The 26,915-nt window shown below is 38.8% G+C and overlaps 1 protein-coding gene across 1 annotated transcript in view; it reads left to right on the forward strand.

Annotated features, from left to right (window-relative positions):
* SPHKAP (SPHK1 interactor, AKAP domain containing) overlaps positions 1 to 25,138 on the forward strand; it is a gene marked incomplete at its 3' end in the record, with an annotated part of 94,269 nt that extends 69,131 nt beyond the window's left edge. The window contains exons 4-12 of the mRNA XM_082767563.1: positions 4,381 to 4,440; positions 7,528 to 7,662; positions 10,622 to 10,877; positions 11,167 to 14,896; positions 19,156 to 19,335; positions 21,269 to 21,355; positions 23,418 to 23,470; positions 23,555 to 23,739; positions 24,995 to 25,138. Of these exons, the coding sequence (XP_082623689.1) occupies positions 4,381 to 4,440; positions 7,528 to 7,662; positions 10,622 to 10,877; positions 11,167 to 14,896; positions 19,156 to 19,335; positions 21,269 to 21,355; positions 23,418 to 23,470; positions 23,555 to 23,739; positions 24,995 to 25,138 (4,830 nt within the window). The remainder of the gene's footprint in view (positions 1 to 4,380; positions 4,441 to 7,527; positions 7,663 to 10,621; positions 10,878 to 11,166; positions 14,897 to 19,155; positions 19,336 to 21,268; positions 21,356 to 23,417; positions 23,471 to 23,554; positions 23,740 to 24,994) is intronic.
* Positions 25,139 to 26,915: the final 1,777 nt, after the last annotated feature.

Genomic DNA, 26,915 nt, shown 5'->3' on the forward strand with positions numbered 1-26,915 from the left:
AAAGTGCAAGCTCTTTTAGGGAGTCTTGCAGACCAGCATTTTGATAACCATCAGAACCAGTGATCTTAAAAAGAAAAAAAAAAAAAAAAGCTATAATTGCATTGCCAGAACCTACTGGAAAAGGCATTTTATGCCTTCCTAATATAAGTCAAAAATGTGTAAATGTCGCTGGTCACTTTCAAAGAGAAAAAATTACTGAACATTTCTGGACAAAACATGGCACACTGCCACTTCTCTTTCCTGTGGGTTACAGTTCACTTTGATTCAGATGCATGAAATAAAACAATATTTTTTGCTGACTTCAGCTCCTAAGGGAGCCCAACATGCAGCTGTATGTTGTACAAAACAGACACCATTCTGGTGAGCGAGGACTTGGAGTCACTATATTTGGTTACTGTGCTATGGGGAAATTATGGTGGTTTAAACTATCTTTCTAGAAACCAGGAGACTCTGACTTGGCTCTAATAGTTTAGAGCATATTGTTTGTATTTGTTGTAAGTTTGGAGCAACTGTATTGTTTTCCTACTTTTGTACCAATGAAATTAAGATGAGAAGAGAGCTCAGTATTGCAAAACTGCCATCACATTGCAGAGCTACTGCTGAGAGCAGAAATGAGTGAGGTCAGACACTCCATTAAATCCTTAAAGACAACTGTCAAAGCAATCATAGTTGCTGTAAAATTTCACAACCGTCTTCGCAAACAGTACCTTCATAATTGCAAATTAAAATTAAAAAAAAATAAAAAATAATAAAAAAAAAGATAAAGCGTTCCAGTAGGATGTTAGCATATAAAAAACAATCCACATCCTGAGAACAGACAACACCAGCCCATCATAAAGATGGGAAACAAGGTAGTCATAAACTCCAGGTCTTCAGTTTCTCAAAGGATAATGTTTTAAAAAAATCAGAAAAACATCACAGCATTAATGTGAGATGAATGTTTCTCACATAGGGCAGAAGGAGCAAGGGCACTAGCAGAGTCAGGTTAATACTAATTTAAAAGCTGTATTGTGAGAGCATCATACCCACGTTAAGCAGACAGGGACAGGAGGAGAGGCGGCTGACTGCCCTGCCATGCAGCCCTTTTCCTCCTCCCACCATTGGACTCTTAAGTTGCTAATTTGTAAAGAGAATTAAATCACTACTGAATGTCACTGGGGAGAGCTTAAGGTGCAAAGAACACAATTTGAACTTGCCTTCTTTGCTATGGAGGTACAGTCACTGCTCAAACTCTTTGCCCTTGAGGACTGCATTCTCCTCAGCTCTCAGGCTGGTTTTGTATGCCGAACTGCTACCAGCCTCCATCTCAGCAGTTACTCAGCCTTCCTAGGACATGATTTTTTATCCCACATGTCCTCAGGCTTTGGCATTTAAACCATATTTTACTTTGCACCCAGGAACTGCCTGCTCAGATTTTTTTTCTCCCATACTCTCTCCTGGGGCTAATAATCTTTTTCACTTCTGTTAGTAGGAAGCTAAACATGAGTCTTACAGTCTTATAGGCACACTGAAGTGCAGTCCCAAACTGATTATTTCCTCTAACTCTCTCCTGGGCTGTCTGAATTGGAACCTTGCACATCTAAATAGACTTGGTCCTATGAGAGAAGACAGGAGAGAGGATGGAAGAAGCAGAGCAGCACAGGCCTGGGACATGAAGTCCCTGTAAGCTTAGTTTCTGGACAGCATTTACATGGATATAGCAACCAGCACAGCAGTGAGTTCTGCACAGTTCCACCACAAATCCGTGCACATATGTAGAAGTTGAGCCTATGCTGGGATGTATGACACCAAATCCAGCTTGCTAGTGACCCTGGATGAGCTACCCCAAAGCTGATGGCAATCAGCTGTTATATATACAGCATCAGAGTGGCCTGAATGAAGTGGTTTGTGCCACCTGAATTTTCTCATCGCCACTTCAGCGTTTTGATACTGTCTATACATGGTCATACTCCACCTACTGACAGAGATTCTTCAGACTGGTGGTGTTCTCTTCAAGCACCCCCAATGAAGCATCTCCAAGAACTAATATCCTCACAATGAATTTTCTAGACTGTAGCAGCAGTGCAGAGCCTGTTAGGTTGGAGGCTGTTCATTTATGATGAGGCGGTCATCTAGTCCCACTACCTACTCAAAGCAGAGTTAATCTCAAAGCAAACAGCAAAAAGGATAGGAAAAAGTAAAACAGTTCTTCAGTGCCTTTCACTGGTCTGAAACTATTTTTGTGTAAAAATTGCCTACAATTAAAACTGTAAAATGCACAGAACTGGAAAGCACTAAGAGACTACAGTGACAAGACAGTGTAATAAATCAATGTCAATGGAATTGATGAGTGTATTTGGAAACTGCATTCAGTACTGCTGCACGAGTTACATAATCAGTTCATTGAGGTCTGAAAATAAAATGTAGATGAAGGAAACAGGATATGACTTTAACAGATAGTCCTGCATATACTGTTATTTCTTCTCCCAGGGCATTAGTGAGTTACATGCGATCCACAGCACATGAAACAGAGATGATGATTTATCTGGCTGCTTGGAACAGGCATGTTTTTAGGATGGCAGTCAGTGTCCCTGTTGGAAGTGCCAGTGTATATATAGCACACCATCCTACCAATGGCTAGGTAGCAAATGCCTATGCACAGACAAAACTTCTCCAACATAGCTTTTTCATAAAGCCTTTACACTTAATCCAGTGCAAAATTAGACCTTACATTTCTGAGGGCTTGAAAACAAAGGTCCTAAGCAAGAGCCCTGACTTCGGTATAGTAGTAAGCCTGCTTGAGAGGACCAGAAACCAGCCATATGCCTTCCAGTATTCCTCCTCCAGCTGCCAAATGAACGTGTCTTTGAGCACACACACTGCCATGCACCTGTGGACTCAGGTATCACTTTTGTGAACACCAAAGTATGTGTGCAACAGCGTAGTTTCCTAATGCTTTGTAATAAGCACCTATTGCCAGTATGCAAAATGACTGCATGTAAAATCCCAGTGAAAAGTAAGAGAGATTTTTGTCTATGTGATAAACTGTCATGTGTTCAGGACATTATACAACTACCAAGCTGTATTGCTATAGGGTATTTTTAATATTCCATAATTTCAACATTTTAATAACTATCTTAAAACTCTGCCAGCCATGAAACACAGATGACTGCTGCACATCCTGATTGTTGACATTGTCAGGCAGAGAAATATATTTTCTTTAAATTGAAGAAGTGTTGGAAAATATGTTTTTAAGTTCATATAAAGATGCATTAAGCCATTAAATCATTCTAAAGGGCTAAAGCTTTCTTACTGAGGTTGGGGTTTTTTTGGTTCATAATGGGAGGTCTGGCTGGATCTTTCCATCTGCTGTGCTGGCTGTTGCTGCAGATGGTCATAATCTGTACATATGGTATGTGCATATATAAGCTGAAATCAATGTTGTCTTGGGTTAAAAGCAGGCACACAAGATAAGCTTGGATGCCTAACACAAGAATATTGGTAAAGGACATAATTCAGAGCATTTTACTTTTCTAGGGGAATTTTACATGGAGTTAGGGAAAGAAATATTTACAGCTTACTGAAAAAAAAAAATCTCAACTAAGAGAATGTAAAGTCTGGATCTGCAATTTGTTTGGAATACATTTTTGGCATTAGCTCAACCCTGAATCTGTGCCAGACTTTGGTTTAAACTGAAACAGACCTGAAGTTGCTGTTTAAGCCAGTCTCACTGTCACTAAAAGGTTGCTGAAACTGATGGTGACTAGAGAAGGGGTAAAAGACCTCATAGTTAAAAATAGTATCTAACAATGAATCACACATAAACCTAGCAAATATTAAGCTGTTCTCTGCTACCTACTGTAGTACCTGGTTAGCACTGAAAACTTCTGCTTGCAGATTGGCTTATGAACTTCTTGTTAGGAAAAAACACTACAGTATTTCTTTGACATGGAGAAAACTCTAGAGGAAACTCACAATTTGTACAGATACCCATACTTGCACTTAGAAAAGATTTAGTAGCAAGTGGCTGAAAAGAGGAATTCATTGGAAAAGCAAGACATGAATAATTTCTGACACGTGATCAAATGCATTTTCAATATTTCCTGTATCTTTTCCTCTAACCTCTGTATTACAATTTATCAGCAAGATTTGCCCATTCATGAGATGAAATAATTGTCAGAGCAGGTGAAGCCATGAATCTTCTTCTGTCCCTTTTTTGTACTTTTTATTTTATTATTTTATTTTAAGAGTTTTGCTGTTCTCTTTGCTAACTTTTCTTGCACTGGGAAAACACTGCACATATTCAGCTGCAAGAGTAGAAAAGGAACATAAATTGGCTTAAAAAGAGTTGCTACCATTCTAGCGTGACTTTGTAAGCTACTGTTTTCTTTCTTATTTCAGGTTTGCTTTGTGAATTTAGATGCAAATAGAGATGATTGCAGCGATGAGCAAGTGCAACAGGTAACAATTTCTGTCCTAATAACATGTACAATGAATGTAGATACACCAGGACTTTCCAAAACAAACCCAGAACAAAATTCTATGGACAATTCAAAGACAGAATTTAGCTCTTACAGAACGGAATGCACCATGAAATGAATGCATTTCAATGCCTGTCCCTATTTTGTAGCTTTTCTTATTCCCATCCCCGAAATGCCTACTTTATTACTGCAACCTGTGAATTAACAGCATTTATCCTGTCAGTGGACTTCTTGCTCAGCCATGGTTTTGTCAGAGACTTGGATGTGTCATACATCCAGGTATTTAATTTGACACAATAATACATCAAAATCATTTCTGAAGTCACTCTTTGCTATTGTCAAAAAGCCTTTGAAACTTTAGTCATTTGGCCCATCTCACTCAGTCAAACTCCAGGTGGTTTGAATGTGTGGTCTTGAGGAAAAGATTAGATAAAACAGAACTAGAGGTGTGTTTGACCTGCTTAACTGAAAGTTTAGAGGGGTAGGAAAAAAGGGGGGATTTAAATACATATAGAAAAAAAAAAAAAAAAAGAAAAAAAGCTTGGTTACTTTACAAAAAACTAAGACAAACTATGTCATGATATTCTATTTAAAATATGTATGCTCATTCCAAAACATTCTCAAATCTGAGGAACTCACATTTTAAAGGTATGGCCCAATAATCAATTTTGAGCTTACATCTTCCTTTACCAGTTCATTTCCATCATCCTGGCTTGGTGCCTATGCCTGACACGTAACTGCTCGCAGCAGTATGTGGTAAGTGCTCAAAGGCACGGTCTCCTGGCTATTCAGGGGGTTCCTCAGTAAAGCGTTTAGGTTAGTTTGCTGGAACCATTTTAGCTCATGGGAGGACAACCGATGTAGGGAACTAGTTGCCTCCTGCAAGTTGTAAATTAGCTGTTTCTCTATGCCGTTTTCTACGTCCTGGATCTGTGAAAATTCAGGTGACAAAAATAAATACAGTTTCTTGCAGAAAAATTATTTTTCTGTTAAATCAGCAGGTTAACTGTGCAGAACAGATTGAGAGGTTTAACTTCACTGATCCCACAAAAGTATCGGTTGTTTTCTAATAAACAATCATTTTGCTAGCTAATCCTTAAACTGGTTTAATGCAGCCACTGTTTACAATAGCTGGAGATGAGTTTATTCCTTCACAAGCACAAATCACCTCTGAAAGCAGCAGCAGCATGATTTTTACCTCTCAGCCCTACAGCAGCAGTGCACACACCACTGGCACACTTCACGTGGCCACCAGTACCTTTGTTCCCAGCAGAGTCAGCAGCCCCCAAGCACTGCCCCCCGGGGTGCCCACCCCTGCCACCTCCCGTGACTCGTACCAGCACAACCACACCTTTTGGGCTCGTTTTACAAATACACTTTCTGGTGCAGAGTCAACACATTCATTAGGTGTGACTAGGGCTGATATTTTAATTTTCAGTGTAGATAATAAAACACTCGATGCTAGCACAGGCATTGTGTATTCTTCCTATAGTACTGCATTTAATGTAAATTGGCTTTGAGTGAGGTGGGGTTTTAATACCCACTAACGCAGTGAAAGCATATCACGTAAGAAAATATGTTAGCATAGCTGTCATTCATATGAAATATATAATTATTTACTAATAGATACTGTTGGGGTTTTGCATTATCCTCTGGACCTTGAAACGGGTTACACTGTTGGAGGGCTTTTTATTATTTTTTTAAAAAGCATAATCATCTTTCCATTATTTTTTATTCTGAACAAAAAGCAAATTCAAAAGTCATAATTTTGTACCTAAAAAATCTGATAGAATGTGGCAATTTAAGCAGTAAAAGATAGAGATATGTAGAGAAATGTGTGTGATAACAGAAAGGTTATAATTTAAAAAAAAGAAAAGATGAGAACTTTTTTGAGCTATACTGAAATGTCAAACTGAAGTGCTGAATTTAGTTATGTCAAATATAAATACTTAGCCCCATCTGAAGATCAGTCTACTGAAAAGTAAATTGTTCCCCAAAACCGAATTAGATTTGCTAAGCCAGAAAGTTTTATTATATCTAATTTAATTCACTCTGAGGAAAAATAACAGTACTGCAAGATTATCATTCTAAAGATGAAAAGGAAAAAGTAAAGTGTCATTGAATTGCATAGTAACTAAAGCATGGGGCTGGGTACATGAGATCTGCATTCCCTTAATGGCTTTGCCATTTGATGAGTTCTGTTTGTGTATAAAATGGAAGTGGTATTTACTTCCTCTGGAACGGGTTGTCCTTGATTTCCTGTTCATAACGCACACTGAGATCCTCGGCAAGAAAGGACTGCAAGCACTCTTAGAGCAGGTATTGTCCTCCTTGTCTGGCCTTCGTGCACTAATGAGCCCAGATACTTACTGGCACACCACTGGGACTATAGCAGTATTGCAGTACAAATTTCCTGTGTTACTAAGCATGATTGATGTTATTGTTATTGCCATCTTTGGCTCTAGCAAATACATGACAGCCAGAAAGCGACTGCATCATTACAAATGAAAGGTCATGAAAGTGTCCAGTGGAGCAGCAAAGAAGCATATATTCCATCTGTGTATTAAATACTTTTGTTATTCCAGATTTAGAAATGCATTAATTTGATCAGCAATTTAAAGCTAACTTTCCCTTTGGATTCTTGCCTATCATATGCCTGAAAGATTTGCCCTATTCTCATTACCATACTTATCATCTAAACCAGAAAAGATTCATCAACAAACACAGTGTTCTCAGTCTCTTAGGAACTCTCTTGTAATAGGAAAGCCAAGCATTTAGATGTGCAAAGGCAGTCAAGCTCTTTAGCACATACCAGTGTAAGGGATGACAGATTGTCCTACTGCAGTGCTGTGCAGGAGCTTACACTATCACCATAGTCATGGCCTGGGGGCTCAAAAGGAAGAACATGCATTTTAATGCTGCCAGTTCCACTTTTGATGAACTCGAAATAGTAAGTTTGAGCTTTCTAAAGGAATGCCTACGTTGTATTTCATTTTGTTATTTATGAATATAACTGCACAACTCAGACTTCATTACCTGAGAGCAAGATCTGTCTTTCAAACTACAGAAACTGATCAGCGTCTCTCCAAATCTCCCCAAACTCATCAGTTCTATGAATGTACAACCACCGAAGGAAAACGAAATAGTCCTGCTGAGTGGATTAACGTCAGGAAACCTTCAAGCTGATTATGAAGTTCCCCAGGTAGGAATCATAAACTCTTCTTTAGAACCACATCACAGCTGTGAAGGAATTTGGAAACTGGAAAAAGGAAGGTGAAAACAGGGACTGTATACCAGTTTAAGAACTGAGTAGCAGCTTGCAAACATAAAAATATAGAGAGAGAGAAACTTTTTTTTGAGAAGTTAAGTGTAAGAGAGGGGAGGACAAAGACAGAGGAGAGATGCCTCTCCTCTGCATAGATCCTGCAGATATCTGGGTTACAGATGATAATGCTGTAAGCCACATTAACAGTTGATACTTCAGGAAAGGCAGGCAGTGGTGGCAGAGATGATTCACAATCCCAGATTTCAAGAGTAGAGTAGCAGGAGTCAGAAGGACAGCACAGAGGGGGAAAAGGAATGAAATAACATTTTCTGTACACACAGCTACAACAGGGCACAACTCCTACAGACTCCCTTCCAAGTGAAGTCTTTCTTACTACTGAAGTCTACTTCCTACTTTTGTTCCCAGTCCATCTGGTCCCACACATCTACCTCAGAAAAAAGCTGACAAAAGGGCTTGAAAATCCTAGAGGCTACCCTAAGCCTGAATATGACAACTGAAAATACCAGGACACATTAACCATATCAGAGCTGATACTTCATTTAGCTTCTGTCAATGTAAAAAGTAATTAACGCATAAATTAAAACTTAGCATTTAAAAGAGCTAAAGGCAAAGTTCTCACACAAACTCCTTCACTCCTGTTATTGCCAATGAAATGTGCCATAATCAGAAACTGCAGGCCAAAAATTCCTCCTACTGGCACCACATTGAGAAAGGAAACAAATGATAACATTTGCTTAAAGGCATTTCAACACACAAGTTCCAGGAACTTAACTCCTTATTATAATAAAAAGGTGGTTTGCAGGGAGTTGGGGGCGTTTTGTTTTGTTTTTTTAAAAAATAAAAAATTCCTTTCCACTTTTATCTTGTTATTTCTTTCTCTTCGTGTCTGTGCAAAGAAAAATAACAAAAAATACTTTGGTATTTCCGGTCCGATTATGATCTCATTTGCCTAAGCATGAATTGGAAACCACTTCATTAAAACTGCAGATGTGTCCTGCAGTACAAAACTGTCTAACTAGCTTAAAAATGAACAGGTAACTGCAGGAAGGAAAAAAAAAAAAAAAAAAAAAAAAAGTCAGAAAACTTTCTTCCACTGATACTGATTTGTGTACATAAATCTTCATGAAGCAGGCACTAGCTATTTTATTTTATACCAATGAGATGCTCATTAAAGAGAGAAATTACCTGATTATAGAGCTTCCTTGCCACTTGTGACTAGTGGCTGAATTGAGAAAGATTTAGAAAGAAAAGCACACAAGCCTTGGGTGGGGGTAGAGGTGCTCCAAGCCAGGCATCCCTGGGGGGAAGCCTCTGTGGTACACGCAGCGATAACACTGCTTCCCAATTAAAGAGTCAGCCCAGTGCTAAAGGAACACGGCCATTGGGACTAGCAGCTTTCACAGACGGTAGGTAACAAAGAAATAAAAACTAACCTACATTTCTGTAAGATGAGTAGAGCTTTTGCATTGAGATAGTGAGATTTATTGAATAGATAAGCAAATGCTATGTTGGCCCTTATATTTTGTAGGCTTTCCGGAGAACTTCATTTGTAAGGAGACTTGCATCATCCTTATACCCTTTCACAAGCATAGCCCTGCAAACCAAGGACTGGAGAAACAGCATGGGAATGTTTGCTCTAAGACTGCATCTGTTATTAATAACAGTTCTCACAACACAGCATATGCTTAGGTCTGATTCAGTAACAATTCCTGAGGGGCTATTAAAAAAAAAAAAAAAAATTAAATCTTTCTTTTGTATTTTACTTTTAACAGGCTAACATATCTGGTTTTCTGTTCAGACACATTTTTCAGTTGTAAAGGAATAGTAGGCTAATAAAACAGGCAGTTCCAACAAAATAATCATCCCACTATTATTACTAAGTTTCTACTTTGCTTTCACACCCACTCCTAGGATGGGGTTGCGTTATGTTAGGTACTCTGCAAATGCATAGGGAGTCCAGGGTGTCTTTTACATAGCTGAAAATCTTGATCCAGAGTTGGTTACACTTAGGCTGTCTCCTTCCTGGGGGTCTTGAGTTAAAGCTCACAAGCTACAAAAATTTGGCTTTGCTTCAGAGTATATCTGAACCACAAACACAGTCCCATGCAGAGATATCAACTTAGCTTTGAGGGAGTATAAACATCCAACAGGTTTAATATCAATAAAGTGAGGATAACAAGAGTTCTTTTTTCTCAGTTTCTGCCCAACTTCCTGCTTAACTATACAGCCTCTCTAGCTAAGACATCTTTTATGTAAAGGTTCACCACATTGCACGTTTGCAATTGGAGGTTATGCTGGTCTGAAATAACAGGGTTTTGAGCAAATAAGGAGTGAGAGGAATAACAAAGAAAATAAAACTATCTTAAAATAGTTTGCAAGAACATCTAAAGGTGACCCGCTCTTCATCTCACCAGCCAGTATGTACAGGGCTGCCTTCAAAACAAGCGTTTCAGCAGAAATTATCCTGAAACGGAATTCATGCCCACAAACAATTCCCTCCAGAGACAGGTAATACTGGGTGGCGTGAGGGCTGTAATAATAGTGTCAGGTGGCTAACTCTGACATAGTTTAAAGCCAGTAACATTGTCATTAAAACAAGAAATTGATTGGAAAAAAAAAAAAAAGGTTATTTCAACAAAGACACCCCTGTGATGCAACTGGGTTCTCTATTAAAATGCTTCTTTAACAGGTATTGATCCAAGCGGTCTTATTTTGGCATATATCTGACTGCACACCGTGCTACAAATTTCTAAATGACAAACTGTATCTTCACAACAGAACATTCCTGAGATTTTGATGGAGGGATGCTTAAAACAAGCTTGTTTGTTTGTTTGTTTTTAATTAAATAACTCTTTGAGATTCTTTTCCCCTCTAGTGTCCTTGGCTAGCAGATGTCTGCTTGGTTCAGTGTGCAAGGGGGAACAGGAAGAACAGTGCAAGCTGCATCATCTTTGAAATAAACAAGTTTCTGATTGGGCTTGAGCTTGTTCAGGAGAGACAGCTGCAGATAGAAGCTCATGTCTCAAAGCCTGAGGATGACACAAACTGCTCAGTGTCCTCAATAGAAGAAGATTTCCTCACAGCATCTGAGCACCTCGAGGAGGAAAACGAGGCTGATGAGTATAAAACTGGTAAAACCAATGAGACTGAGCATAATTCTGCTATTGCATAATTCTGTATTGCAGAACAGCCATAGCAGTACTTACAGAAATTGTACTCAGTGTTAATGTATGCATATATTTGTTTGTAATTTAGAAAACGGATGGCCATTCATACTTTAAATTTTTCTTCAAAGACAAGGATACGTGGTTGTACAGCAGTTTTACAGAGCAGTAATGCATTAGACAGTTATACAACCATTTTCTTTTTAAAGTTCCATAGTATTCTGCAAAGATTAATACCTTACTTTTCTTTTAGTAGGCCATGAAAAAATAAGTGTTTCAGAATCATCTTCAGATATCAAAAAAAATAAAGGAAAAGGATTTGAGAATCTCCACTACAGGAAAGCCAGGTTGCCATTAATTCTGGAAGGAAATTCCATTAATAAAGAAAATACAGCTACTAGAGTCTCTGAAGCTGTGAATGCTGTGGCTGAAGATGGCATCTCACAACCTGAAGATAAGCCAGACCAAGAAATCCCATGGCAGAAGGAATTAGTGGAAACAGCTACATCATCTGTCAGTACTAGTAATTTGACTAGTGTGGTTGAACACTCCTGCTCAGTTAATGTATTAGAAGATGTATCTTTAACCAAAATGGCTAAAGAGGAGCTGGGGCCTCTTCATGACCCCATAGCAAAACACATCAGTAAGGTAGACGTAGAGGAATGTGCAGGTGGTAGGAAAAGTGATCCCCCCTGGCAACATGAGCAAGCATCTACAGGTCAGTATGCCACAAATTTAGCAGAATCTGTTCTGCAAGATGCATTCATCAGACTGTCACAGTCTCAACCCACTTTTAATGAGGAGGCTGCGGTCAGCATCTCTGTAGGGAGCTCCTGCAAGTCAGAAGATGTGTCTGCTGCCCGATCATGGAATGAACTTCCAAAGATCGTCATAGTGCAAAGTCCAGACAGCTGTGAGAATGTGTCTGACTGGCCAGGGTCTGCCTTCCCAAATGTGTGCCACTGGACTGAATCAGAAAGTTCTGCTGAAGTTTCAGATTACTTCGAGGAAGAACATTCAAATGGGCAAAGCCAGAGTGCACTGGAGATGGCCTTGGCATGTGCAGCGACTGTCATTGGAACCATCTCAAGTCCGCAGGCTGCAGAAAAGTTCAGACAGGACCAAGAAACCACAGACTCCAAAAATGGAGCAGTAGATAATGAAGAGACACAGACGGCATCTTCACAGCTACTTGAGGATTGTGCTGGTACAGAATATTCATTTCCATCTGCGCTGTGTGGCATGACTCAGGTAGCAAGTGCTGTAGCAGTCTGTGGACTGGGGGAAGCAAAGGAAGAGAAGTACCCTGCAACTTCGGGTGGTCTGCTGCCTGCAGCTCAGACTTCTGCAGCCATCACTCTTCATTGCAGCATAGCTATAGGAAGCAGCATGGAGAAGCTGAATGATAGCATTGCAGAGGCACTTCTCAAAGAGGCATCAACAATTTTGACAAAACCCAATACATACAAAAATGTAGGGCATTTTATGGAATCCATGAATGGAAGAATTATTGAAACAGCAGCAAGGCCACAGATTCCACACTCTGATGGAGTAATCAGGGATGAACTTGCACAAAACTTATCTAATATTATTCTACGTCATTCTATCGAAGAGGTTAGGAAGAAGAGACAGCTACAGCCCCCTTCAGAAAACAGCTCAAGTACACAAGACATTTTCATGGAGACTGCAAATGAGTTGCTTTTTAATGTGATATATTTCACTTGCAAGAAGATGAATGACATAAGACAAGTTGAAGAGTGTTCTCCTCTGTTTTCTGACAGCCCAAAAGCCAAAAAAGTAACAAGAGTGGAAGGATGGCCTACACAGGCAACCACACATGAAACATCACACAGACCCCTTGATCATTCTGCTGTTAAGTCATTTGGTACATGTTACAGTGCTAGCAAAGAACTTGGAAATGGTACAGGCACTAGGAAAACTAACATGAGAGATATAAATAGCAAGGAAAGTGCCACACTGAATTCAGAACTAAGTAGAGCCACTGGGCATAATGGGCTTGTTGCAAAAACGTCTCCCAAGAAAAGATACCTGAAAAGAACCACACGAGACTGTTACAAATCCCCAAATCAGGGTAGCAATCAGAAGAAGATTCACAGATCATTTTCAGACAGAGAAAACATCTTTGCAAACAATGAATGCAGGCATGGCGTTCAAGAACAACAGTCTTCCAATGCCGCTGTGAATGCAGATAACCAGCTGAAGCATAAGTGTGATGCTGTGCTAAAAGATGAAGTCCAAGTTAGCTTATCTTTGTTAGGAAGCCATGTCTTGCTTCCTTCTCAGCCTGTGCTCCAGGTGAAACATTCAAGAGATAAATATTGCATAACAGATTTTGCAGAAGAATTGGCAGAAACAGTGGTCTCTATGGCAACAGAAATAGCTGCCATTTGTCTTGAAAACTCAAATGGAAAGCAACCCTGGTTCTGTGCATGGAAGAGAGGCAATGAGTATCTGGTGACCCAGAGTTTGTCATGCAGAACCATGAAGAGGAAAAAGGAAACCCATGCTAATAGCTCAGTTGTTCGGAAGCACAGGGCACCTAGACTCAGCGAGATCAAAAGAAAGACAGATGAGCATCCTGAGCTAAAGGAAAAGTTGATGAATCGGGTAGTAGATGAATCTATAAACCTTGAGGATGCACCAGATTCTGTCAATATCTTTGCAAATGAAGTGGCTGCAAAGATCATGAACCTCACTGAACTCTCCATGGTTGATAGCATCTGGCAAGGTCCAAACCATCCCAGGAACAGGCTGCACTGTGACAGATGGAGCCGAGCCAAGGCCTCAAGCTGTGAGAGCATCCCAGAGGAGGATGCAGATTCCAAAGCCTCTGTCAATACCTTAGGCCTAATGAACACCTTTGGTCAATCGGTGAGCCAGACAAGTTCTGTCTCAAAGCAATCTAGCTGTGAAAGCATTACAGATGAATTTTCAAGATTTATGGTGAACCAGATGGAAAATGAAGGAAGAGGCTTTGATTTATTACTGGATTACTATGCAGGAAAAAATGCAAACAACATCTTAACTTCTGCTTTGCAACAAGTAGCCAAGAAAAATGGTCACCTTAACGTAAGACCAAGTTGCCCATCCAAACAGTCCAGTACAGAAAGCATAACAGAAGAATTTTATAGGTATATGCTAAGAGAAATAGAGAAGGAAAACAAAGATAACTTATCGTCCCCTCGAAATTCAAAGGACTGGTGTGGCAGTTTGCTACCACCCTCTCTACGATCACCTTTTTGCTTCAGACAATCCTCGATGCCTGACACCAGATCATCCAGCTCTAGACTAACAGTTAACATCCCAGTCAAGGCAAATTCATTAGATGGATTTGCCCAGCATCACCGGGATTCCCTAAGCGTACAGCCAGTCAGTACTGTGGCTTCTTCAGGTCTTTGCAAGTCTGATTCCTGCCTGTACCAAAGATGCAAGACTGACCAGATCACTGATATGTTGATTCACGAGACGTGGGCGAGTTCTATTGAATCTCTAATGCGCAAGAACAAAATCATAGCAGATGAGGCAGAGGTTGCAGAGGCAGATCGCTTTCACAGTGATTCCCCACCACATGTGGAACAATATGCAAACAGACTGGCTGCAAATATTGTTGAAAGTGGTAAAAGTTTAATAGTTGTCCAGCAGGATTCCTTTGATTCTATGAGCCAAGATCATATGCTGGAAAGCAAATATCCCCAAAGCACAACTCAGATTCAAACAAAACCCAAAAGAGATGAAATAAATTTGGATGAGCAAAAAGAGAAGATGAAGAGCCCTGGATGCCTCCCTGCAGGTCAGCACAGGGAAGTGCCTTTAATTCAGATAGAAACTGATCAACGAGATGAGGCAGATAAAGACTCTGAGTCCTTAACTTCACATGACTCTTCTGGAAAGGAGCATCAAAGCAATGAAAAACCTCCAGAAGCTTATGCTGGGAAGCACACAGTTTCTGGTTACTTACTGAATAGGTAGGTGATAAACAGAAAATCAGCTTATTGCTTCGCTGTTCAATTTCCCAGTAAACATAATTGTGATGAAGGAAGAAGATGAAGAGGATTTTTTTGGAGAAATAGGATAGATTATCACTGCAGGTTTCTAACTACATAAAACTACCAAATTATACATCACGGTGCTGGTATGTGGAACAAACTTTTGTTAAATATTACAGTATTATGGTTCTAAGTTTCAAATCCAATACCACACAGACAAGTAAATTTTTCCTTTCACACTAGGTCTTCCACAGTCAAGAAAGGAGAGATGGATGAAGTGTGATTTTTCATTTAGCACTGGCTGAGATCTCAATCCAAAACTAAAAATCAGAATTAGTATAAAACAGAAAATAGAATTTGAGCTGTAGTTCTCTCCTGTGCTTGCTTATGTACCCAACATTTTGCGTACCTGGAAACAAGACCAGGCTTCCAAAAGCTTGAGGTTCAGCTTTGTGTTTACAGTCTGGAAGAATAAGTAATAAAAATTTTTTACTGGAAGGGGAGAATAAATTAAAAGCACCCCTCAACTACTTGAGTTCAACCTCTCGGTAGAATTCAGATAGAGAATAGAATAAAATTTCATTTGGTGGAGTTTATAGCACAGCTTAACACCCTCTCCTTGCAGCTATACTCCTTTTGTTGAGGAATCTAAACTTTGATTAAGGCAAAGGGTAAGCCCTGTTGTGCGAGAGCGTCGTGCAAGCACAGAGGATTACTGTGGATGTTAGGAGGTTAAGAGCAAAGCTGTCTCTCAAGGTATTGCCTATTTTTAACTATACTTCTTAATCATATTTGTTATTTTAATGGTGTCTAAGCTGCCAATCACTCAGAGGATCGCAGCACTCTGAGATAACAGAGTGCTAGAAAGAGTGCAGATACTAGTGTTCGAAACCATTTTGTAGCTCATTTTATGCTAGGCAGTGCTGTGTTTTGGCTTTTGACAAAGCTCTGCTGGAAGTGAGAAAGCATGCACTTCCCTGTGTATGGTAGCAATTAGGTGGATAATTACTATAGTCTCTCTATTTTGTGCTGACTCTCCCCCACTAACCTTCATCTTCCTTGGAATGCAACCTGCTTTTAATAAGATACATTTAGAAATCTGCCTATTTGGAATCTTGACTGTTTGGAAATAAAGTTATTTTCTGCACAGTTTGTGAGCCCTTTAATAACAGCTTTTCGTCTATGTTTGATGCAGAGTTCTCAAAGTGCCTATTGAAAGTTTAAAGTCATAGGATTGGTAGAGCAGAATTAGTACCCAGAGGCTACACCTATATTAGCACTTTCTTTGGCAATGCCTTGCAGTTCTGAACCAACTCATTCCCATTTCTATGCATCAGCTCTGTGTGCAGCATGCAAAGCAGATTCCCTTGGGAGGAATGTCAATGAGAAGCTGTGCTCCAAGTGGGGACCAGGTGTGCTCGTCCCCCAGCTAGCAAGGGGAAGCTTCTGGTGATTCTTCACATGGATTTGAACCACTTGTGGCAGGACCATCTGGACCAAGCAGAGGCTGAAGTAAAAACCCTGAAACATGTAACAGATAAACAAGTGTCAGCACCACTTGCTTTGATCCACTGAACTACTCCTATTGTGTGCAATTACTTGGAAGAATAGGTACAGGCACACAGGACTCCAGGCAAAATACCAAGCAGACATATAGTCGTTATCAAAAAGCATCACTGGTCTGTCACATAAGTGCATAATGAATCAAACGAACACAAAGTGCTCCCATAAGGTTGCTACCCCCCAAAAAAATCTCTTATATTTTGGGCTTTATATTGGATGCTTCCTGCCTTGTATTAAAATAGCCTCTGGATAGCACCACTACCCTGCTACCGAGCTGCTCAGGATGATGAGTTTTGTACCCAAGAGGTCAGAGATGACAGTTTGGGATATTTGACAGATGTTGACTGCCTTGTAGTTCAAAGGCCCTTGGGCAAATACATTGCCTTTCTCTCTGTATAGGAGGCTGCCTCTCTCTCTAACATTCAGCATTAGCACAGCAACTTCTCAGTTGTCTCCAGAGTGAGAGCACAGCACATGCAGATATCCATAGTGATTTTATCTTAGTATATTCTTAATTGAGTTAATTACTTGGGGACAATAGAATTTTGGGGTTGATCTCTTGCTCTAACCAAATTCAGGATGCCTTAGCCATACCTACAGATAAAAGCCTGGAGAAATTCTCACTTTCAGAGGGGTCCTCCAGAGAGTTGCAAGTACATGACATTTTTATTTTTTTTTTAAATCACAGAGTTGCAAAAACAGACCATCCAGTAAATATTAACAAAAACTAGTTTTGCTTTAACTGTTACTCTGTTACAGCTGCAATTAATTCTTTCTGATCACCCAGAAAGAGGTGGCATTTTTTATTATATACTTTTCTGCCTGCATAGCAAAAATCCTTTGGTAAATCTCACTATGCACAGTTTGCCTGTGAAAAGTTACCTTAACTATAGTTTTTATTCTTCATTTGTGTATATATACAACATATATATGCACGCATGCATGCATGGCACACATCAAGTATGAAGATTTATAAACCATTTTTTCCTAACCCTGTATTCTTCAAAATCAATCTGGTTTCTACCTATTGCAAACTTACCAAGAGAAAAAATTATTTTATCCATCCACAACCAAAGCAATAAAGCTTTTAAGAAATACAGCAGGCTAAAAGTCATTAGTGATTCACAACCCACAATGCTTTCCTACTTTTACTTTTAGACCTTTCTTGAATCTACACTGTTCACAGGGTAGAAGAGCTGGAGGCTTGCTTTTATGATAGGGTGATCCATGCAAGGGTATGTGAATGTGGATATCTGCAGGAGTCAGTTCTGCTAAGAAAAAAAAGCGTGAAATGTCATAGACTTGCTACAGAATGTGCAGCTATACTTGTAGGAAAAGCTCTAAGTATATCACCTCAGAAAAATTTTCTTCCTGCAACATGCAGTTAAGGAAGTGGGTATGGTTTAAGTGTGTCTATGTAGCCAGTGGAGCACGTTGTGGTCTCATGTGATGGAAGGTGTTGTTTGTTTTTTTTTTTTTTTTTTACTTGCTAACTTGCTATAAATGATATATCTGAATGTTGTAGGTCTTTTCTGTGTTGCTTTAAAATAGGTGGCTTTGTTTGAAATGCATTCAGTAAAACTTTTCTGAAAATTTCTGCTGCATTTAAATACAGCAAAGTGCGTTTCAAGCAATTCAGAAAAATGTACACAAAAGAGAAATGAGAGACCTTTAGAAAGTAACATTGTCAGTGAAGATGCTGCGCAATGTGTTGGTATTTTTCATGTCAGGTTGAGTTAGGTTTACAACAAAAAATTCCATAGTAGAATGCACTCATTCTCCAATCTGGGATCCTGCACAGCTCAGACAGGAACTAGATGCACCTGATTTCATCTTATTATTTCACTTCTAGATAGGATAATACTGTTGTCTTCTGTTCTTATACTCTATTATAACAATTTTGACCTTATATATGTATATACACACACACACACCATGCATTTCTACTTCTTGATTAACATATTTTGTGAAGTTTACCACTACTGTCATACACCAGAAACTGGAGAAATCTGAACATACAGATAAAAAACAATCTGTATAGAACTCAACATGCTCCATCTCTTCATTGTTAAGAATTACCACTGGCATTAGAAGAGCAGGCAAGGATAATTTTTGATCCAGATTTTATTCTCAATTACCTCCCCTAGCTAGAAAACGTTCACATACACATGTAACATACTTAACTATAATCAATGGTCCCATAAAAATAAGAGATCACATTAAGCAGGCAGAAAACCTTGTCAAGAAACTTTTTCACCCACCATCAGGACAGAAATTTAGTACCTATATGTAGTTCCAACTATGCTGTCATTCTGCACTAATATTTATCCCATATTTCCACCACTCGTTGACCAAAGTACATTAAGCAATAAATTTATTCAGCAAGCAGCTCTTTTTGTACAAGTTAAGCCTTTTCTATGCATATGTCCACATATGGCTTATTTTGCTTTGTATTTGTTTATAGCACCAACAAGAAGACCATTTTTAAAGAGCATCCCAGACCATATGTTGAACTAGTCTTCTCATATGAATTTATAAGTTTGTCCAGTCTCTTGCATCTGTACAGTTTGTGCAGCTCAGTTAACTTTAATGAGTAGCATTGCCTGAAGATTTGCAGTAGTAGTTTGTTTGCCTATATTACAATTATCAATATGCCTTCCTTATCATCCTACCAGCAAGAATGCTCAGAGCAGACTGGATGCTGAAGTACCAGGAGAGACAAAAACAGCTGAAGAATTTCCAAACCATCTCAGCAGCAGTGAAGAAAGCACTGGTAGCTGGTCCCAGCTGGCCAACGATGAGGACAATCCAGATGACACAAGTAGCTACTTACAACTCAGTGAACGATCCCTGAGGTACCGTTATTATCTGTTCTCAGTATACATAATGGTTTGGTCAACTAAGCATATGATTTGATAACCATATGTTGGAAATGAGGGGCAATAACTAAAGATTGAGAACATTGTAAAGAAAGCCTAGTGACAGTTCATCTCATTTAAAAATAAAAAAAAATAAAAAATAAGAGCCACGTCCTCATTTTCTGCCAGATGTTTGTTTTGGTGAGCAGTTACATTCAGACCATGAAAGCACTTCCTTGCCCCATGCAAGTGCCCCCATCCTACAGTGAAAGGGCTGTCCGGCAAGCTAATTGCTATGATCTTTGCTTTGCTTTATTTGCTACTGTTTCCAAAACAATGACATCTTTTTAGCCAAAACTGATGAGACTGCTATTCCCACCAGGTATCTGTATAATGAGAGCACAGATAGCACCCTGATCTGCTTAGACTAGCACAGGGAAGCGGATCAAAAAAGGATAGCTGAGTTTGCCCCTAGTATGCATAAGTTCCAGTGTTCCCACTGCACTGTGCCACTTTGTTTTCCTACTCTAGCCAGGACATGTTTAAAGGTGTTACCTAGCCCTTAGAGTATGCACAAACAAATGTTAGTTTGACTTCAGCCCTTTCACAACTTCAAATTGAGCAAGGTTTTTTCTTACCTTTTTTCAAGTTTTTTTTTTTTTCCTCCTTAAATCTGATCTTAAATCAGATTTTAAAAAATATTGTCAAGTAATTACTTCTTTCTCTTGGGTATTAAGACAGGAAGGGAAGACTATGGTAACAAAGCAGATAGAAGAGTCTGTCAGAGAGCACTGTTGGCTCATTGAAAAAAATGGGTGAACATTCACCTCGTTGTAGTATCAACCCTTGAAATCTTTGGTATAAGAGAGCTAATGCATTGTGCCATTTGGCTCTGCATTGAAACTGAAATTGTCTCTGAAGTCTGAATGCATGGCAGACTGACCTTGATTCAGGGAAAAAAAAAAATGATGGAGAAAAGAATTGTCTAGACAATACCTCAGATGTAAGGAATAATACTATTATCTGCTTTTCTAGTGTAAATTAATTGGTTCAAGTTTACTTAACGCACAGAATTCATTGATGCTAACTGACTAGCAGCCAGCAAATTCACAACCTGTTCATCAGACTATTACAGCTGTGTAAACATTCACTGTCAAGCATGTAGTACCTGTTCACTTTATAACATTGCTATTTTTTCCAAGTATTCTTAGGTTTTATACTTCATCCTTTTGAAGCAGCCAAAGAATACTTCGAGGTATTAATGGTCCCAACGAGCATTGGCTTTTTAACTGAAGTCTCAGTCTTTCAGAGTAGCCAGAAGCATCAGGGACCATCACTCTACCTGAGGCAGCCTCAGATCTCTGACAGTACGTAGGGTAGGATGTAATATGCTGAAACTGCTGCTGGTTACAGGCACGGAGTCAGCCAACAGGTAAGTAGTATAATAGGCAACCTCAGTGTGTGTGTATATATACATACATATACATGTACCTATATCTATATACACATACACAAACAAACCTTGGTTTAACTCAACACATTCTGAATCTGTATCTGAGTCTCTGCAAGTTTTTCCAGGACATCTCTATGCTTGGTAATCTTTCTTTTCAAGGACACACGCAGACTGTTTTTCTGTTTGAGACTGAATGTTCATTGCATAAGCTATTCACAAGAAGACAGTCTATGATTTTTTTCAGTTCACAGCATCACTTGATACATCATCTGCCTAAAACTATTTTAATAAAAAATTCATTATTTTGAGCAGATTAGTGTGCTGCATTCTGGGAAACACTTGCTGAGCACAGTTGATTTTGTGGAACTCTGCATAACAGGGGACTGCCTCCTCACTTTACTTGTATAGAAAAAAAAAAATGTATAGAGATGTGTTCAGTGCAGCTTGGCACTAATATTTAAACTTTTGCTTTGTCAGCAATGGCAACAGCAGTACAACTAGCAGTCTTGGCATTATGGACCTGGAAATTTATCAGGAGAACATGTCACCTTCTCCTATAATTAAGTAAGTAGTCACTGAAGTGAGATTTGATGTTTAGTCTAATTTTAACTGCAAATCATTTACACCATCTAAAATGCGCCAAGCCCTGCTTTGCACCTGCTGCTTAGTCTGCCCTTAGTTTCAGAAAAGCTCACAAGTAGGTGTCTGTGCAGTGTGGAAGCATTAGACGGTGAAAAGTTACAGGAAAGCCCACCCAGGTGGACCTCTTGAGAATATGGATCCAACTGTTTTGCCTAGAAGACAGCCTTCTGAGCATCCATTTCACATTGTGTGAACTTTCTTCTCTGAGAAATTTCAAATATTACCAAAACTTTAATGTAAGAGCAAGTAAGATCAAGCAAATAAAGATCAATTAAAGTAATATATATATATATGGCATTATTATTGTAATTTGGCTTAAGTTATGTCTTAAGTATTGTTTCAGGGTTTTTTTCTATCGAGCATACAAAGTAATTGTCAAGAGATGTATAAGAATTTGCCTGAAGATGCTGGTACCCTGAAACATGATATGTACCAGTCAGCTGGTGAATGCCACGATGAAGACAGGGCATGGCCACTGCAGAAGAGTACATACAGACTGTAGATCACATATTGAACACAGAAACTTTGTGAAGTCAGTTATATCAGAAGACCTTTATAGCTCATTACCAGGCTATTCTACAACAAACCATCCTGCTTTTGAGAAGCTCTTTTTTTTTTTTTTTTTTTTTTTGTCAGAAACCCAGACATTTGTATTTCTGTAGAGTTGCATGCATTCTCTCTGGATCAGGACACTAACCTCGTTAAAACATTTCCATCTTAACAGTAGGCAGCGATACCTCCTACACACATTCCTTAAGGTCACCCCTCTCCCTGACATTTCCAAAGATTAAAGTGATACACTTCCAACTCCTCATTAGCTTTCAGTGGCTATTCACAGGTGTTAGCCAACAGGCACGAGATCCTGGCAGGACAGATGTTGGGGAACACAGCACCACCACTCAGGGCAGTTCGTCCTTCCACAAATCAAAGTCAAGGCCCAGAATACATCTGCTGTTCAAACAGAACACTGGTAAAATAAAATCTGATGGAAGGGACATTATTAGGCACCTATGATTCTGTCATGACAAACCATAGACTGCATACTGCCATTTTACTCTTCCACATCTTGCAGTAACCACTACACAAGTGTGTGTATATGCTTGGTCCTTTGAAGCCTTGGGGGAGATTCTGAAAGCCTGTGAAAGAGCATGGTAAGGGTAGCATCCTCCCATGTGGGAAACGATGTCTTGCTGTCCTTCGCTGAGGACAGAACAGGACAGCCCAGAAATACCTAAGTGCCAACTCTGCAGTACTGACAAAGTGATTGCCAGAACTAACATCAGACATGAATTTTCAGGTTCCTGCCACATGTACAGGAGCGTGGACATTATGTTCAGAAATGGAAGCTGAAGCAGTGAAAATGTAGCCAGGGTTTGTAGTTTAACAGGAAAAATGGAACATTAAGAAGAGAAGTCTTGAAATTTTTGCAAAGTGTAAGCAGAATTTGTTTATCCAAACAGTTAATATATTTGAGAAGAGCAGTAGTTGAAGACATTGATAGCTATGTTTGTGTTTAGCTATGGAAAATAGTTAAACTGTTAAAAAATAATAGTTAATATAAATTAATAAAACTAGTAAGCAAAACTGAAAAAAAAATCACCCAAAAACTATAGCACTGCAAAACGCAGACACTGGAAATTCAGTATTTCCCCCTAGGTTACAAGACCTGCTGCATCTTACCATAATGCCATTCTCTTTGTCATTACATAAACCACAAAGATACGCAGATAAAACGTAACACGTAGTGCAACTGGTACAAGTACTTCATCATATCACAGGAATAACACTGCAATTCCCATGGCTTTTCCTGATTTACAGATTAAATTACTGTAATATATTCAGCCTTTTATTATTTTATCCTGTTTAGCATATTTCTTGCAGTTTTCTAGGTCTTACATTGGGCGAGAAGTTTGTCCATCATGACGCGGTGTTGTAGACTGTTCCTAAATATCACTAACAAGCTTTGTTGTTGTTTGTTTCTAAGTGAATTAGTAGAAGAAAAGGTTTTCCTTAAAGAACAGACAGAAAATACAGAGGGTAAGTTGAACCTTATCAATCACAGCATACAATTTGAAGTTAATACATAGAATTCCACGGTAACTGTTGGAATTATTTTTCCAGAAAGTACTTCAGGGCTCTCAGTGGGAACAGCCAATTGTCAGAAGGACCTCTTGGTGATAAATTTTGATCTGGAACCAGAATGCCCTGACGCAGAGCTTCGAGCCACCCTGCAGTGGATAGCTGCTTCTGAACTTGGAATCCCAACCATCTATTTTAAAAAATCTCAGGAAAACAGAATTGAAAAGGTAGCGTTCACAGAATTGGGCACAATATTAATTCACTTTAATCGCAGTAACAGTTATGATGTATTGAAGTTACTGAGCCTAAAAGCAATTTTATTCCTGAATCAGTTCACAATCTGCTGGAGACACCACTAAATGCTATCTACAACATTTCAGAAATAACCAGAATGACCTTTTCCAAGGTCAGAAAGATTGGTTCAAGCCTTAAAGCTAATGAGAAGTGTCACAGTATTCAAATCAATTAATGAAAAAAAGTATTACAAATCAGTATTTTCATCTGTTAAAATAATGTCTATGGGAAGATCATATTGAGTAGCAGAGATATTGTTTGATTTTCTTGAGTACATGCATTTGGGAATCGCAAACATAATTTAAAATGCATTCAGCATCAACAGTCCAAATTGCATCTAATTAAAGAAACAGCTGTCAGCTTCACCCATGTGCTTTGGCAAACAGTTAATTCAATTGCAAAAATACACTAGGGAATAATGAAGCACATCCTGCCTACAACAGTGCTCTTGGAAATCGTGTGCCTATTAAGTATCGTTAAAATACATATTAAAAGTTTAGGCTTCAGTATGTAAATAGCAAACAGCTACACGAACTAGAGACACAATATTTTCTTGTGTCGTTTAAAACTGGAAATGTAGAAGGAGCAAGCTAATTAGATATTGATTGTGAAATTCAAGGAAATGAAAAGCTTTGATTTTCATTTATATGCTGCTGAAAAAAAGTGGGACCAGATGTGTGACACTGTGAAGCCCATTATTAAGTACAAAGTGGACAAAATTCAGGATTTTTTACAGCTGTTTAAGAATGTATATTTAACCCTTGATTTATATGGAGACTAAACAAAACAGGCAAATATAGAACCTAATCGTGATTCAACCACAACTGCGGCAAAAGTCTTCGTGTGACAGTTTACCCAGAAACACTCACCAGTACTGTTTGAATATTTGAAACACTGGGTGGAAATACAGAAACACAAATGTAAGTTAAAATATAACTGATGGTAATGAAGGAGGATATATTTCTGTGAAATGGATAGCCACATTTTCATTATTTTAAGAGTGAGTTGTTTATAGGTTTTGATTCTGTAGCAAGCTCACTTTCACTGTTCTCGCTTTTGCTGATAGAGCACTGTACATAAGGATGGTATCGCAGCTGTTTGCATGTAATTCATTTAACAAAACCTTAGCAAAGTGCTAATCAAATCCTAAGTGCTATCGCTTTTTTTGTTTGTTTTCCTCTAATTTAGTTTTTAGATGTTGTGCAACTAGTTCAACGGAAGTCCTGGAAGGTTGGTGATATCTTTCATGCTGTGGTGCAGTACTGCAAGCTCAGTGAGGAAGGCAGAGAGATGACACCAAGCCTGTTTGATTGGCTCCTTGAATTGGGTTAAGAAAGTTCACCTGTTGGCATTTTTGTTTTAATCCAGTTTAAATAAGCAGTGATTTGTGTAACGCTCTGACTTTCAAACATCACTGAGTACAACAAGCAAAGACAGACAAACTCTACAAAAACAGCACGCGTCTGTTCCACAGCTGAGCACTGAGCAAAGTGAAACCAAGGCGTATTGTATCTTTCTGTATCCTGAGGGACTCTTGACATATTGTGCTATAGGATGTACTGTACTAGGATGGGATGGATTTTTAGCCTTCTGAATTAATGGACTACACAGTAAAGACTTAAATCTCCAATAAGATCCATTTTCATCAATTTGATTAAATCAATCAGCTGAAATGGGATAGTATGCTAACATTCAGTTCTAAAACAACACTGATGTTTGTACAGTTTACCTATTAGAACCTGAGTGTGTTCCAGGATGCACAGAGAAACCCATGTCCCTAGAAAATTAAAACAAAACCAAACCTCCAAGGTCTTCTAAGGGGTAAAAACTTTTGAACACACCAGATCTTTCCAGTTAGATGGCACAATAAAAGCCTACTGAAAACACATTTCAGTTTATTTCCATGCAGTTATTTCTCTCCCATAGCTGTTTGCCATCCCTGTATTCTTCTCAAGGAAATGAGATCTAGAATCTCAGTTAGTACCCTTAAAAGAAATTTCTTTTCCCTCAGAGGCAGTGCAGTTTGGGATCTCTATGCCTGGTATGTCCCCGAGCACAGCTCTGTGAGTCATGGGAGTCACGGCAGCGGGTTTCTGAAGTCCTGTCCCACTACAGGCCTGCCAGGTGACCTCAGGCGAGTCATTTCACCTCTGTGCCTCAGTGTCCCTACCTGGTTAAAGGGAGTGATGATAGTAAATGTGTTACACAAAGTGCTTTTATTTAAAGCACCATGTAACATGCTACATGTGAGTTAAAAGTAGTGAAAAAATATTATTTTAGTTCTAGCTTAATCAAGTAAATTGTTAATAAAGTAAAAAAATACACATCTGAAAAGAGTGCTGCCTCGACAGAAAGTTATGAAAATTAAGATTTTTAAGAAATCAAAATGATTGTTAATATCTCAGCACACGTGCTTGTTCATTTTGGATGCAAGTGTTTGGACTATGTATGATAGTTCACATTGCTATAACATTTATATAACTTTGATAAGATATACTACAGCATCTTCTTGCTGATCTGTTAGTATCATGTGCTCAGTGATACTCTCGACTCTGCCAAAGAGATTGGTTTTGAATTTAAAGGTAAATATAACCTATCACATCAAAGCTCTTCTGAGATTTATTTCTTTGAAAATCTTTATCTTTTGCCTCTCCCTTCCCAAATAGCATAATAGAAAACCAGCCTTTCCCAATAAAATATTTAAGAAATTTTATTTTCCATATAACAATATATGCTTCTGTACTATTACTTGGGAGGGGGGGGGAAGAGAAAACTATCCTTTTGCACTAACTATTTTTGAAGATTTTGAAGTAGTTTTAAATAATTTATGAAAAAGAGCCATATTATTCTCAATTTTATCTTTAAAACCATTCATGAAGTTGAATGATTTTCACTCATTTGTTGAGAGAAACAAATTGTCAGTGAAACCTAATACAGAACATTAAATAACATGAGAAATTCTACATCTCTGCAACATATACAGAACAGTGGAGGTCTCTTTATTGTTGAGATAAAGGTCAGTTTGTTGCATACACTAAACTTAATTGTGCAGTCACTGGGCTTATTCCTACAAACTGCTGAACATCCACAACTCACACCAACACGCGTG

Source organism: Aythya marila (assembly GCF_965140915.1).
Source record: "Aythya marila genome assembly, chromosome: 9".
Lineage (NCBI taxonomy): Eukaryota > Metazoa > Chordata > Aves > Anseriformes > Anatidae > Aythya > Aythya marila.